Genomic DNA, 15,492 nt, shown 5'->3' with positions numbered 1-15,492 from the left:
GTCTCAAGGAAACCTCTTTGGCTTAGCTACAGAGCTCACACTTTATTTGGATAGTCTGGATAGTCTGTCTGTAAATGCTCTACAGATGGTCACACTATCAACAAACTGTGTTGACAAGCAACTGCTTGCTAGGGTTAGGTTTAGAATAAGGGTAAGCGTTAAGGTTATGGTTAGTAGATAGTTGAAATGTTACTGATAGTCTGTAGAGCAGTGTTCCCCAACTGCCGGCCAATTTACCCGCAGGTGATTTTATTTGGCCCCCAAAAAAAAATTGAGCAAGAAAACAAAGATTATTTTAAAATATATTTATTTTTGGACATAAAAGACCAGAAAATCCACTCCAATACATTTTAATTTTGGAAATCTGTTACAAAGTATTCCCACACATAATAGAGATGTGATCTAATACAAATTTAAGCAAGGTTTAAAATTATGTTTTAGTCCAATGTTATCTGTTTGGGCTTCTTGCGGTCAATTTGCAGTCTAGAAATGATCTGTAATTGTGTTCCGGCCCCCTGACCATCCGCTCAAGAAAGAATTGGCCCGCAGCTGAATGTAGTTGTAGCTTTACAACAACTACAGATGAACTATCCAAATAAGGTGTTAACCGAATATGAAGGAAGGTTTCCCTCTCCCTATCTATCTTTCTATAGTACAGTTAGGATCACAATCCCACAGGGAATCCCTAATAAAACAGTAATGAGCTGGTGCCCAGAGGCTATGGAATCTGCCCTTCGGTTCAATTTGATCACACAGGCTTCCCAGATCGAATCTGATCTGTGCAGGTAGAACCACATATAAAAGCCCCACATAATTGAGCTCAGGAATACTAGCTATTTGTACGCCTCACCCTGATTCATTGGCAGGGTTTTTCATCTTGTGCTTTGGGGAGTTTAGCCCCAGGGCAGCCTTCAGGCCTGGGGAGCAGGGGACCAATGACTGCATCTGCTGTAGGATAACCCGGGGCCCCTCTATGGACTCGCACTGTTTTCATGTCTCTTCAAAAGTCAGTCCATGGAGAGTGACAGCATGAACTCGTGACAATAATGTGCCTGCAGCCCACTCTAGTGCTTTGGTTTGGACGCTTTCTATGGGCTCCTGTTGTCACAAGACCTTACTGTCAAACTCCACAGGTCACAAAGTGAACCCATCTGATGTGATCGACTTGGAGAAGTAGAGGCGTGACAAGATGGCCGTGCTATTTTGAAAGCTTCTTACCTTTCTCCCTCTCTCGGTTCACTTTTTGGATAAGATTTCTAAAGACTGTGAAGAGATGTGTTCATCTGGTTTCTGCTTTCATGAGCTCTTTCAAGTGCTTTTCTGAGGAAATCACGCCAGTGTGAGTTATTTCTGAGTGGGTTAATCTCATTTCTCAGGGCACTTTTATAATGGAGCGCTGTTAAATTATGCATGCGGTGTATAATACTGTTATTGGGGGCGGTGAATTAAGCAGGTGGCATCCCAGGCTATATGTCCTCCCAGAAGCCCCCTCTCCTCTGACTGTTTAAATTGGGTGGCACGGTGAAAGAAGACATTCGAGCATTGTTTCATACGCTTGACTGTAAAACAAAACTACAAAATAGAGAAAGAAAATATACTTATGCTCTTGGCTTTGCACATATGTATCGTTTCATGTGAGCTATAAGAACAGATTTAAATGTGTATCTTCAGTACTGTGTTTTCCCTAGTAACAAATTGTATCCAAACGGTGATGGTAACTACAGATAGCGAACTGCACACATGCAGCAGCACACATTTGCATACGGTCAAATTGTAGCATTTAGGTGTTCGGTCCAAGGGTAACCATAGATTTTAGTCTGGACTGTTGTGAGTCTCTGCTGTGCTGGTGCTGAAATGAAGAACAGAGTATCCGTGTGGGAGGTCAGGGGACAAATTGCCTGATATAACCACTGCACCATGCATAATGTAGAGGCCATTCAAGAGCCTATGGAGAGAGACAATTCTGGGCAGCTAGCTGTATTGTTTAGTATTAAGAGAGAGGAAGAGGTTCCATGTAGCCCAGTTAATATTTCAGTGTGCTTAAAAAAAAAAAAGATATCATATGATGCAAAATGCATCATACTGTGACACTTTCTGTGTTTTGAAAGTTCTATATCTTGAAAACTTGATTGCTGGCATGCAAAACAGTTTGGGACTGTATCAACAGTGGACTAATGAAACAAATACCCAAATATAGATTGAATGGAATTTTTTACAATTTCTTTCCCAGTAGAACAACCTTTGAAATAGTTATGTAACAAGGTTCCTCACATGTAGAGAGTCTAAAAGTGACAAAAACAATCCCCACCTGGGTGTCATATGTACTCTATGCAACTGGTTAGTACTGTACAATATGTAGGAATGTACACGGATATGATGGTAGCCAAGGTGGGAAAGATTGTTTTTGATAATGTCGGTAATTTATACAGTGGCTATGGCAAGCATCCACGGTCATACATACACACCTTTGTCACCTTTGTTGAAACATCTCAATTAAATGCATTCACCAGAGAGAAAGGTTCATGAAAAACCCAGGCTGAGGGAAAAGGAAAGTCAAAGAAAAGTGGGGGGTAGAGAGAGGGAGGACATGGAAGGAATAGAGGACGCACGAAGTTCACATTTGAAGGGCAGCCTCGTGTTTCCTAGTAACAGAATCCCTCTGGATGACTCGATGACATGCTTGGGAAGAGCTGTGGGCTGATTCCTGGAATGGCTTGGCATGTGATAAAAGTAGGAGAAGGCTAATAAAATGCACAGAGGTAGCTGTCTGCCTGCAAATTAGTCACATTCTCATTTGTTGCTACTGGCACTTTATGAATAATTGAGATGGCGGTGTCTTGGTTCTGCCATCGCCCCTACCTACCCCACTCGCTCTCCTCACAGGGACTGCCGAAGACTTAACCAACCAGGATAGGCTAAGAGGGAGAGGAGGGGTGCGCAGTGCAGAACACCGTCCGGGAGTCAGTCTGCCGCAATTAAACAGTGCTCTCATCCCCATTCTGTCGAGCACCGTCTCTCTGACCAGTCCATGAAAACATCCCAAGCAACCTTAACTCTCTCTCTCCCCCGTCTCTCTTTCTCTCAAACACTCACTCACTCACACCCACAAATGCAGACATAACAAGCCCACCACCCACCACATCAACATGTAATATTTGATGATTCAATTGATGTGGTCCAAATATATATTTATAAGTCAACTTATGAAGTTCTAAAGTTATCTAAGTTAATTATGCAATACCTTACATTTTTCATAAAAAAATATTGTTCCTTGACTTTGTAAAAATACTCTTAAGATTTCAGAGTCTTATTTAAGTTATATTTCGCAGCAAATTTGCAATTGAACTGAAGTGAAAATGCACATAGGAATGTTTAATAAATAAATATGCGGGGGTAATGCAGCTCAATTATTGCATGAGAAATTGCAATACTTTCCAACTGGGAATGAATAATAGAACGGGCCTCACTCGCCACATGCTCCCTGTCTTTGCAAACCTTCAGCTCAACTTACCTCATAGCAAGAGGTTTATGATATCAATAGGGGTATTACAGCGATCAATAATTTACACACGCTTCCTAGCCCAAAAAATATTTAACCTTCCTCTCCAAGTCATTTCTTTAACATTAATATGGCAAATCTTCAGACATTGGAAGATGAAATATATTCTGAAATTCTTTAAAGTTTGTAAAAAAAAAAAAAACAGAAACACATGAAAACAATTATAACAAAACAGTTAGATTGAACAATATAAGCATTTCACTTTTTGGTGAAGCTTATTTATCCTAATTTAAAACCAGGATAAATAAATAAGCTGCAGCCACATATCACATGTTCCCAAGACACAGAACAAGAGAGAAAATGTCCATTAGGTTATCCTCATGATCAAGTAGACGATCTATGATGTTGCTTTTGCCCCTCCTTCAAATGATCCTTTATTAAAATAAATGACGCATTGCCTAAGCAATTAATCACATTTTAAGATCAAAGAGAACATTACAAATCCACTGATTTTATTTTCAAATGCAAAATATTGATCCTCTGGCTAAAATACCCAGAGAGCCTATTACACTTGGGAGAATACCGTGTGTGGCCTATAACTTCAGGTTATAGTGAATAACTTACAGTATATTTAACAATATGTTATTTTTGTTTTTACTTCAAATTAATATATACATCGAATTTACACAAATGTAATCAATTAATGATTTTATTTAAAGTCTCGACCTGCTGTTCCACTTTTACAGAAAAAAGTATCCAATACTAAATGACTCATACAACTGCACTTATTCATCAGGAAGAGAATAAAGACAAATATAATGAAGTGAGTTGGTATTATTACAAGTTCAAACAATAATAGTAGTTTCACATACTATTTCAAACTCCTATTGTATTGTTATTAGTATAATAATATATTTAACTTGAGTACAAAAACTCAGAATATAAAGGGGTTGGGGGAACGACACACAGGTAAAAACCGTGGAAAATTCTCTTGACTTTCGTAATGGTTTAAAAGATACATTGAAATCTTCAAATCCTTACCTGGCATTGTGAGAGTCCCCTCTATCCCTCGAGTCACGAGCTCCCATACACTGTCAGCCCTCCACACAGCTCCAAGCGTCGTTTTATACCAATATATAATTAATATTGCATCATCATTACTTAATAATTTCAAACCCCACGATATAACCCAGTGACACAAGGGCATTAATTATTAACCAATCTAATTAGGACCAATGTCCTGGTAACAGTGCGTCAATGAAAGGAAAACATAAATTATATGTGCAAATAATTGTTGCATTGTGTTTGACTTTGGTTTATCATTCAGCAATGAAATATGTACTTTTTTCAATCATATTTATGTGCTATATGATTCGTTTTTAATCGCAGCAGAGAATTGGGAATTCATAAATGAAACAAGTCATGTTCTCTGTGAAACTCATGGTTTTACAATGATTGTATCGCCTGTATCTTGAGGCAGGATTTATTCAGACCAGGAACAAACCCTGAGTTAATACTCCCTTAGTCCAACCCGAGAAACAAAATAGATAGTTAAATACAATACTATCATAACCTCACACAAATGGCAAAATTACTTTAAGCTCAACCTAAATGTTTTTAAATTGGTAATAGCCTGTTGTAATAGTGGTAATAGCCTGCAAATGTCTAATTCTCTACAGTTGACTAAAACACAAAATAATCATGCAACATTTTATCGAAATAATAAATTGCTGATTCAATGGAATTTGAGAAAATATTCAATGATTTATTAATGAAGTTTGAACTTCACTCATTTTGTCAAGTGAAATCCAAGAGTGAAGAAAAATACTCATAGTATTTCAGTGATACTCCAAACTGTTTTACATTTTTCACATCAAAATAGTCCATGACAAAATATGCCGGTTTGACATGCCTTATTTAAAATTAGCCTATTAAAAAAAATCAACTCGTGTTGCGTCATAAATAATGTGAATAGTATTTGCCTCGTTTACACACAACGGTAAATAAAGTTCAGCTAGGTCACAAAGAGAGCACATTTATTAGCATTTTTGGGTGGTTGTGTTACCCCTATGCAGTGAACACACATTCATTCCATCTTAAATATGAATCCTAAACGTCAAAATGGTTAGTGTAATTGATTAAATTGTCCAAACAACTAACAGGTGAGCATTCAACAGGACATATCACACGAGAGAGAAGTCATTTTCTCCCTCTATTTGTTAGGCCCTATAGTTTAGCTCTGTGATTGAAGAGGTGTCATAGGCAGTCATAAAATCAACAACGAAAATTTCCTCCAAGAGACCTTTAGCACGATACGTTTAATTCCAAACTAAACAACAGGACAAAAAAAGTGAACGAAATAATTGAAATTTAAATAAATCCTATAGAGTCTCAGTAGTAAATTCCAGTCAGGCATGAGATGTTGATAGATCCCCGTTATCTCTTCAAAATGTCGTATTTTAGGCATTATTTGAACTAATGCACAGCAGAATATTTCATCCTTTTCTGTTTTTGCCGTTGGTTGCAAAACCACACACGAACTACGTTCTTTTTAAGGTCCAGTTTTTCAGCAATTGCAGCAATTTTTTCCGAAGAGGGACGGGGCTGGATAGCAAAATATGCCTCCAAAGATCGTTTCTCAGGTGCGGCTATCGACGTGCGTTTTCGTTTGCGTTCGTTGCCATTGAAAAGGTCTGGCTTGCTGTTTTTCTCCCGGTAAGCAGCCTCAGCCTCCTCGAGCCAGGCTTGGAGGACAGGTTTTAGCGCAATCATATTATTGTGAGAGAGGGTGAGGGACTCGAACCTGCAGATAGTGCTCTGGCTGAGAGAGCCCACCCCAGGTATCTTCAGGTTGGCGAGAGCTGAGCCAACGTCCGCCTGGGTCACCCCGAGCTTTATCCTCCGTTGTTTGAACCGCTCAGCGAAGGCTTCCAGCTCTCTAGGATCCGACTCCACGTCGTTGACACACGACATTCCGTTGTGCACAGACAATGAGTGCGGATGACCAATGCCCATAGCTTGGTGAAGGTGACCCATGGTCTGGAGGTGGTGCTGGTGGGCTTGAGTGGCCATCATAGAGGAATCCGGAGCCCCCATCCCGCTCACAGAGAGACTGGACGAGATGTGATCCAGGAGATCCCCCTCCAAACTCTGGTTGAGGTGGTGGTGGTGGTGGTGAGGGGTCAGGGTGGTGGAGTGGGTGATGGGCACCGTAGAGGAGTTGGGGGTGCAGGGGACACTACTCATGGTATGGTAAGTCACGTCAGGCTTGAAAGGGTGACTCTTGCCGTGAGAGACAATGTCAGCAGCCGCCAGAGCTTCCGCGCGTGCCAGTGGACTCTCATCAAAGCAACCGAATATATTGCCCTGAAGCTGCAAGCAAGAGTGCGCATATTGAAGTCAGTGGGGAATTCTGTCAACTCAGGATTAAAAAACATTTCAGGAACAGGGAGAACCCTCTTCAAAGCACAGGTCATAAAAATTAATATGGAAGTAGCAGCTTTGCTTAAATAGACATGTGGATGAGAGAGAGGGAGGGGTTGTGAGGGAGAGAGAAAGAACAAGGACGGTAGTGGATAATAAAGTCCTTCTGATCCACTTAAAACCTTTTAAATGTCTATTTTTTATTATACATTTGTGCCTCAAATAAATGACTAACATACCTGCGGGGCAGGCAGACACACCCTGCGCATGCCTTCCGAACTCGCGTGCAGGCCAGAGTATTTGGGCTCCTGCAGCACCGGGTGCATAGAGAAATGCTGCTTGCCGTTCATGGTCATCATCTTCGTTGCGCACCTTGCAGGTAAGTGGCCCTGACATAGAGGCAGGCTCGGTTCTCTGGCTCGCTGCTGTTACTGAGCTATTTCAATTGGCAGAACCTCCCGGTTTGTCTCTCTCTCTCTCTCCCCCCACCTGCCCCTTTACTCAACTTACAAGTTACAAATCATGGGAATGGCCTAGGTACTGTGCGCAAGCGTGATGCGCGCTTGGAAGTGAACGCAATTAAATGGCCCATGAAACAAAACGTTTGGGCCTATTAGGAATGTCCCACTGGGCGCAGACGTAATTTCAATAATCTCAATACCTTACTGTATCTAGGCCTCTGTATGTCTACATTAACTTGTGGTTCCAGGCTTAATGTAATGAACACAGAGAATGTAGGCAGTCTATTTTTCTTAATTTTGTCATGTTTCTTCTCTCTTTGCATCAAGGATAAAACAGGAGAGTGGTTAGCTTCAGCACCAGTCTTGGCGTCTCGTGATTCCCACAGTTAAATGAGGGAACATGGGCGTTCACATATTCCACACGCTTACATTGTAAATTCGTTTTTGTTGTTGTTGCATATCCCCCTTCCATTGAGAGTGAGGTCATGGACAGGGCTCAACAATTGTTGACACAATAACCAACACAAATATACTAACAATTCCCTTACCCAATCAATTTATGCTGAGAATCTGAAACTGTGCAAAATGCAATTTATGTACTAAACCTTTTTCAAAACATTAAAAGAAACAGAAATACATCAAAACATTGTCAAACTTTTCTTCGTTGATCAAACTTTCTAATTATAGATGAAGAACAATTGTACTTCACACTACATACTTTTTCAAAAACGAAAGAGCAATCTATTTCGCTTGGAAATATGATTTGGTTTATGTATAAATCCCATGGCTATCTCTCAAGCAACAGCTGGTAAATTGATGTTAACGACATTATTTGGATATGAGTTAACAGAATATAAAGTTTAAAGTTTGATTTTCACTGGCCAGTTACTTTAACAATTATTCTGAAACTACAGCCCTCTCCTATTTGCTCATACAGGTAACTGCCAAAAGTAAAAGAAACACGAACATAAAGTGTGTTAATAGAGCGTTGGGCCACCACGACCCACCAGAACAGCTTCAGTGTGCCTTTGCGAAGCTTTTACAAGTGTCTGGAACTCTATTAGAGGGATGTAACATCATTCTTCCATGAGAAATACCATCATTTTGGTGTTTGTTGGTGAAAAATAATCTCCCATATGTCTTCAATTAGGTTGAGATCTGGTGAGACACACACACACTTTAAACCCCTTATGCTCATTTGGCTGAGTTTCCAAAGGCAAAGGGCCAATTCTAATATTTTTTTCCACTAATTGATCTTTTGACACGTTAGATCTTTTTACCTCAGCGCTTTTTCAGAGCTGATCTGATTGGTCAAAAAACCAATGAGTGAAAAAAATATCAGAATTAGGCTGTTAATTGTTAATGTTAATTGCTACTACAATAATTTTGGCTTTAGCCTGTTGGCTATCTGGGAAATACAGGTAGCTGCCAAAATAAAGGCAACACCAGTAAATTAGGTATACAAGTATACTGAAAGCAGGTGCTTCCACACAGGTGTGGTTCCTGAGTTAATTAAAGGGATACTTTTGGATTTTGGCAAAGAGGCTCTTTATGTACTTCCCTGCAGTCAGATGAACTCGTGGATACCATTTGTATGTCTCTGTGTGGGGTTTGAAGGAAGTTGCTAACTAGTGCTAGTGCAGTGCTAACTAGCGTTAGCGCAATGAGTGGAAGTCTATGGTTATCTGCATGCAAGCAGATACCCATGGACTTCCAGTCATTGTGCTAAAGCTACTTAGCTTTGGATTGCGAAACTACACCTAACTTCATTCATACTCGACATAGAGACATACAATTGATATCCACAAGTTCATCTGACTCTGGGATGTAGATAAGGACATTGCCAAAATCCTGAAGTATCCCTTTAATTAACTCAGGAACCACACCTGTGTGGAAGCACCTGCTTTCAGTATACTTGTATACCTAATTTACTGATGTTGCCTTTATTTTGGCAGCTACCTTTATTTCCCAGATAGCCAACAGGCTAAAGCCAAAAGTATTGTAGTTTAATCAGGACTGACCCAAATAGTGATAACTTTTATGCTGATCATCCAATAGGACACACACTTGTTATTTACAGATATGTCTGGTCTTAATCCTCTTCATTGCATTGGGATAGTGTCAGTTCATGATTATCTAGATTGGCTAAATCTGATTACTGGATCTTGTAGATACATAAGGCTCCTACACACAACAGCAATGTTGGCTGGGCAGTACCTTGCTCTGCTCTCTATCCCCCATCCAGGTGAACACATGTTCTTAGTGCATTATATCTCATGTGGCAGGCTGACTGTCTCTCCCAGCAGTAGAAAGAAGAGCCAGGCAGGCCAGTGACACAGTGCTTCCATCTGATCCGAGCCACCTTTCCTCCGGTTCCCCAGACAGTGAATAATTCAGCAGCACAGTGGCAGGCATCCATTACCACATTGGCATGTTCTTATTCATTATAGAGATTAAAACAGGCAAGGTCTTTTCTCACAAGGACCTGTTGCGAGAGAGAGAGAGAGAGAGCACCTTGGCAGGGTACATAGTCTTTTTGTATACAGTAGGCCTACTTTAAGGGAAGTCAGACTCCTCGAACTCCACTTTATACTTGTATCATTGTCAAATCAAATCATCATTGTATCATTGTCAAGCTGAGGTGCAAAGATGTTCAGAGATTAGTTCTGAATACACAGGACATTGTGTTATAAATCCATTGTGTCAAAAGAGCACTATCCTAAAACTTGCTTGATGTTGTAGAGACGGGGATGGGGATAGGGAAGATATTTCATTGGGGTTCAACAGTGTGCTTACCCACCCAGTCTCCTTCCCGCTTACTTTGGGACCCAGCTGGGGTATTTTCTCTTCAGCCAGAGCCACTAGCTATCCCTTTCAGCAGCCTCTGACGTTGACTTGATGGCTTGGCATAAGGCTTGGCCGTGGAAACCAAGGTCCTTCAGCAACCTGGTGGTAGATGTTGCCACAAATCCACAACAGACAACCTCCACTGGGCAAAGCCTTACTTTCCCGTCTAGTCTCCCTGTTCTGCATCTGCTGCAAGCTTAGCATACTGCAGCCTCTTCCTCTCGTATACCTCGTCCATATTATCCTCCCAAGGCACTGTTAACTCCACTAAGTAGACAGCATGCAGAGAGTTGGACCATAGTATCAGGTCTGGTCTTATGTGGGTAGCAGTTACAGTGGCAGGAAAAAGTATGTGAACCCTTTGGAATTACCTGGATTTCTGCATAAATTTGTCTTAAAATTTGATCTGATCTTCATCCAAGTCACTACAATAGACAAACACAATGTGCTTAAACTAATAACACACAAACAATTATACATTTTCATGTCTTTATTTAACACCGTGTAAACAATCACAGTGCAGGGTGGAAAAAGTATGCAAACCCTTGGATTTAATAACTGGTTGACCTTTGGCAGCAATAACCTCAACCAAACATTTTCTGTAGTTGTGGAACAGACCTGCACAACAGTCAGGAGGAATTTTGAAGGATTCCTCATTACAACACTGTTTCAATATTTTTGGGATGTCTGGTGTGAACCGCTCTCTTGAGATCATGTCACAGCATCTCAATCAGGTTGAGGTCAGGACTCTGACTGGGCCCCTCCAGAAGGCATATTTTCCTCTGTTGAAGCCATTCTGTTGTTGATTTGACTTATGTGTTTTGGGTCATTGTCCTGTTGCATCACCCAACTTCTGTTGAGCTTCAATAGGTGGACAGATAGCCCAACATTCTCCTGCAAAATGTCTTGATGAACTTGAGAATTCATTTTTCTGTCGATGAAACTAAGCTGTCCAGGCCCTGAGGCAGCAAAGCAGCCCCAAACCATGATGCTCCCTCCATCATACTTTACAGTTGGGATGAGGTTTTGATGTTGTTGTGCAGTGTCTTTTTTTCTCCACACATAGTGTTGTGTGTTCCTTCCAAACCATTCAACTTTAGTTTCATCTGTCCATAGAATATTTTACCAGTAGCGCTGTGAAACATCCGGGTGCTCTTTTGTGAACTTCAGACGTGCATCAATATCTTATTTTGGACAGCAGTTGCTTCTTCCGTGGTGTCCTCCCATGAACGCAATTCTTGTTTAGTGTTTTACATATCGTAGACTTGTCAACAGAGATGCTAGCATGTTCCAGAGATTTCTGTAAGTCTTTAGCTGACACTCCAGGATTCTTCTAAACCTCATTGAGCCTTCTACACTGTGCTCTTGCACTCATCTTTGCAGGACAGCCACTCCTAGGGAGAATAGCAACAGTGCTGAACTTTCTCCATTTATAGACAATTTGTCTTCATGTGCACGGACTTTTAGAGATCATTTTGTAACCCTTTCCAGCTTTATACAAGTCTACAATTCTTCATATTAGGTCTTCTGAGATCTCTTTTGTTCGAGGCATGGTTCACATCAGAAAATGCTTCTTGTGAATAGCAAACTCAAATTTTGTGAGTGTTTTTTTATACGCAGGGCAGCTCTAACCAACATCTCCAATCTCGTCTCATTGATCGGACTCCACGTTAGCTGACTCCTGACTCCAATTAGCTTTTGGAGAAGTCATTCGCCTAGGGGTTCACATACTTTTTTCCAACCTACACTGTGAATGTTTAAATGGTGTCTATTGTTGTGACTTAGATGAAGAGAAAATCACAATTTATAACCAATTTATGCAGAAATCCAGGTAATTCCGAAGGTTTCACATACTTTTTCTTGCCACTGTATGCCTGATGAATCTGACAGATTTTCCAGTCTCGGGCCGTATTCAGCTGTCCAGCCTTTGTCTTTGGAGAGAGCTTCCTTTGTTTTTGCCCTCTATGGACTAATGCTTTTCAATGTACAGGGTCATATGGGGAGCACAATTGGCCCAGCGTCATCCAGGTTAGGGGAGGGTTTGGCTGAGGTAGGCCGCCATTGTAAAATAAGAATTGGTTCTTAACTGACTTGCCTAGTTAAATAAAGGTCAAATAAAAAAATGCTGCCAGGCACTTCAGTGATTTGTGCCTCCAGGTGTACCTTTCTTGGGAGAGGCTCACTTTGCTTCCAGTCAGGATGTGTCTGAGGGTTGCTGGTGTTGAACACAGGCATGATGGATCTTCACGCAATCACTGGTTGGGATTTTGGGGTGACGGAAGCACATTATGTGGATCTGACAAGGATTATGCCCTCCATGTTCTCCCACCTCATCCACTGCCCCTGCTTGTGAGAAAGCATTGGCACACCTTGCTGCTTATTCCTGACGGCGCACTTGATCCTTAACTAGCTTCCGCCTCTCTGGAGGTGTTGCCTTGTGCCATTAGGGCCGACTTTCTCTGAGACCGAAGCCTCCACTTCTCTGTTGCACTTGCCCTACGATGTCCCCGTGTCAGAGGGCTGCTTTTGCTTGTTGAACTGCTTCCCTTGGAATCTACTTCTGTCCCGTTGACAAGGTTGGTGAAGTATCTCTCGATGCTGTTTCCCGAGATGGTCAGTGTCATCTCTAGTCTTACTTTAGCGCATTTGAACTCTGCCAGACCAGAGAGAAGCAGCTCAAGGACTCCTTTTCCATAGAGGCCACTGTTGCTGAGGCATTGTGGAGCTCCTAACTATTTCCTCGTGTAGGAGCAATTCATCCTCCCCATCTTCTCAACCTTTGTGAGGGCAATGTCGTACACAGTTAGCAGCCACATCAGACGGGGTAACAGTCCAAACTGCAGGCACCGAAGCTTCAGCTTACCAGGAAGCATGGATCCATCAATGCTCTCGAGGCCTCTGATGGTCTCCTGCCTTAGCACCTGGGCTTGGTCTGTGTCCTTGAGGCTTGCATCATACCATCTTCCAAAGATTTTGATGGGCTGCTCAGACACTGTTGGTATTGGTTCATCATCGATGAATAATCTTTTGTCAGGTAGTTTACCTTTGGTGACGGAGATGCTTATTGACTTGCATGGTTTTTATCTTCATTCTGGCCCACTTGATGTTATCTTGAGGCTTTCCCAGCCGACGTCTTGTGCATGCCGTATTATTCAAGATGTTACCCTGAATTAAGTATAATGTCCTTCTCTCACATCACATGAACTCTTATTCTTTGACTTCTTAATAACAGTATGCATAATTCAGTAGTCATTGTGGTGTATTGTTGGCTTGTCATCTGTGTGCATTCCCATTCTGAAAATTGTATCTGACATGTTTTATGGATTTGTTTGTGGTGAGATGTGAAAGCAGCATTCCTCTCCCTGTAAAGCTCTAAAGATTTCCTCCTCCAAATGACCCTCCAATTGTTGTCTGCCTCTCCGCTCTCCTAGTCTGTCTCCACTTTGGACTCTTTGGCACGTGCGTGTAGAGTGCTCATCGCCCGGGCGACAGGGGATGTGAGGATGACGAGTGGCTGAGGTTGGTGGTTGACGTTCCGTCCCACGGGGAACCCAACAGTGCTTGCATTAAATCAAATAGACTCTGAGTGTTTTCACTTGACTTCCTAAAGTAAGGAATGTTCATTCATTATTCATTAACATTTGAATATGTCAAAGTCATTGAAGCAAAGTTAAGTTTTCCCTGTGTTGGACTTCTGTTTGGGTGGGTGTCATGGAATAACCTGTTCTCCCATTTTCATACAAATACATCTATAATTAAGCAATAAGGCCCGAGGGGGTGTGGTATATTGTCAATATACCATGGCTATGGGCAGTCCTTATGCATGACGCAACGCGGAGTGCCTGGATACAGCCCTTATCCATAGTAATTTGGCCATATAACATACCCGAGGTGCCTTATTGCTATTATAAACTGGTTACCAATGTAATTAGAACAGTAAAAAGTAATGTTTTGTCATACCAGTGGGATACGGTCTGATATATCATGGCTGTCAGCCAATCAGCATTCAGGGCTCGAACCACCCAGTTTATAATGTGGTTATATACACCGTGTACAAGGTGTCGAAAGTGTTCCACAGGAATGCTGGCCCATGTTGACTCCATTGCTTCCCACAGGAGTGTCAAGTTGGCTGGATGTCCTTTTGGTGGTGGACCATTCTTGATACACACGGGAAACTGTTGAGTGTGAGAAACCCAGCAGCGTTTCAGTTCTTGACACACTCAAACCAGTGCGCCTGGCACCTACTACCATACCCCGTTCAAAGGCACTTAAACATTTGTCTTGCCCATTCACCCTCGGATTGTGTATGCGTGCCATTCAATCTCAATTGACTCAAGGCTTAGAAATCCCCTTCATCTACACTGATTGAAAAGGGATTTAACAGGTGAAATCAATAGTTTTCACCTGGTCAGTCTGTCATGGAAAGTGTTTATTTTGTATACTTAGTGTGGATATGGTGCCCAGTAATCTCAAACCTGCTTATTCAGTACCAAAACATGACTATAACAGAGCTATAACAATCAGGAGTCAGTAGGCTGTCATATACAGAAAGATGTGCAACATTGCTCAACAGAAAATAGCATGAAATCCATGTGATAACACAAATGTGTCAAATCTAGCTGTCACTAGGTGCCAGTTTTTTCTGACAAAAGAAGTCCCTCCTTGTTGCTTAGAGGTGTTAAGAGTAAGTAAATAAGTAATATTGTGCCAGTGTAAGACAAGTAGGACTAAGGCATTAGGGACCTGACAGTGTTAGATGCCAGTCTAAACAGACATAATTGCTGTACCAGTATGGAAATTATTGTAGTAGTTTAGTGACATGTAGAACCACTGATTATCAGTGACACGGTTGAAGTCGGAAGTTTACATGCGTCTTAGCCAAATACATTTTAACTCCATTTTTCACAATTCCTGACATTTAATCCTAGTAGAAATTCCCTGTTTTAGGTCAGTTAGGATCAGCACTTGTATTTTATGAATGTGAACTGTCAGAATAATAGTAGAGAGAGGGATTTATTTAAGCTTTTGTTTCGTTCATCATATTCCCAGTGGGTCAGAAGTTTACATACACTCAATTAGTATTTGGTAGCATTGCCTTTAAATTGTTTAACTTGGGTCAAACGTTTCGGGTACCCTTCCACAAGCTTCCCACAATAAGTTGGATAAATTTTGGCCCATTCCTCCTGACAAAGCTGGTGTAACTGAGTCAGGTTTGTAGGCCTTGCTCGCACACAATTTTTCAGTTCTGCCCACAAATTATCT

General features: G+C 41.4%; 1 protein-coding gene across 1 annotated transcript; it reads right to left on the bottom strand.

Moving 5' to 3' along the window:
• Window positions 1-5,514: 5,514 nt before the first annotated feature.
• LOC110537776 (POU domain, class 4, transcription factor 3) lies at window positions 5,515-7,412 on the bottom strand. Its single transcript, XM_021624154.3, has 2 exons — window positions 7,162-7,412; window positions 5,515-6,871 (listed from the first exon to the last, which is right to left on the bottom strand). The coding sequence occupies exons 1-2, from the start codon at window positions 7,279-7,281 to the stop codon at window positions 5,975-5,977; spliced, it is 1,017 nt and encodes a 338-aa protein (XP_021479829.1). The 5' UTR covers window positions 7,282-7,412; the 3' UTR covers window positions 5,515-5,974.
• Between the last annotated feature and the right edge of the window lie 8,080 nt (window positions 7,413-15,492).

The sequence above is a fragment of the Oncorhynchus mykiss genome, chromosome 12 (genome assembly GCF_057628025.1).
Source record: "Oncorhynchus mykiss isolate SJ-2025 chromosome 12, ASM5762802v1, whole genome shotgun sequence".
NCBI lineage: Eukaryota > Metazoa > Chordata > Actinopteri > Salmoniformes > Salmonidae > Oncorhynchus > Oncorhynchus mykiss.
The sequence above is the reverse complement of the archived record's forward strand: the minus strand, read 5'-3'. Positions and strand labels throughout refer to the sequence as shown.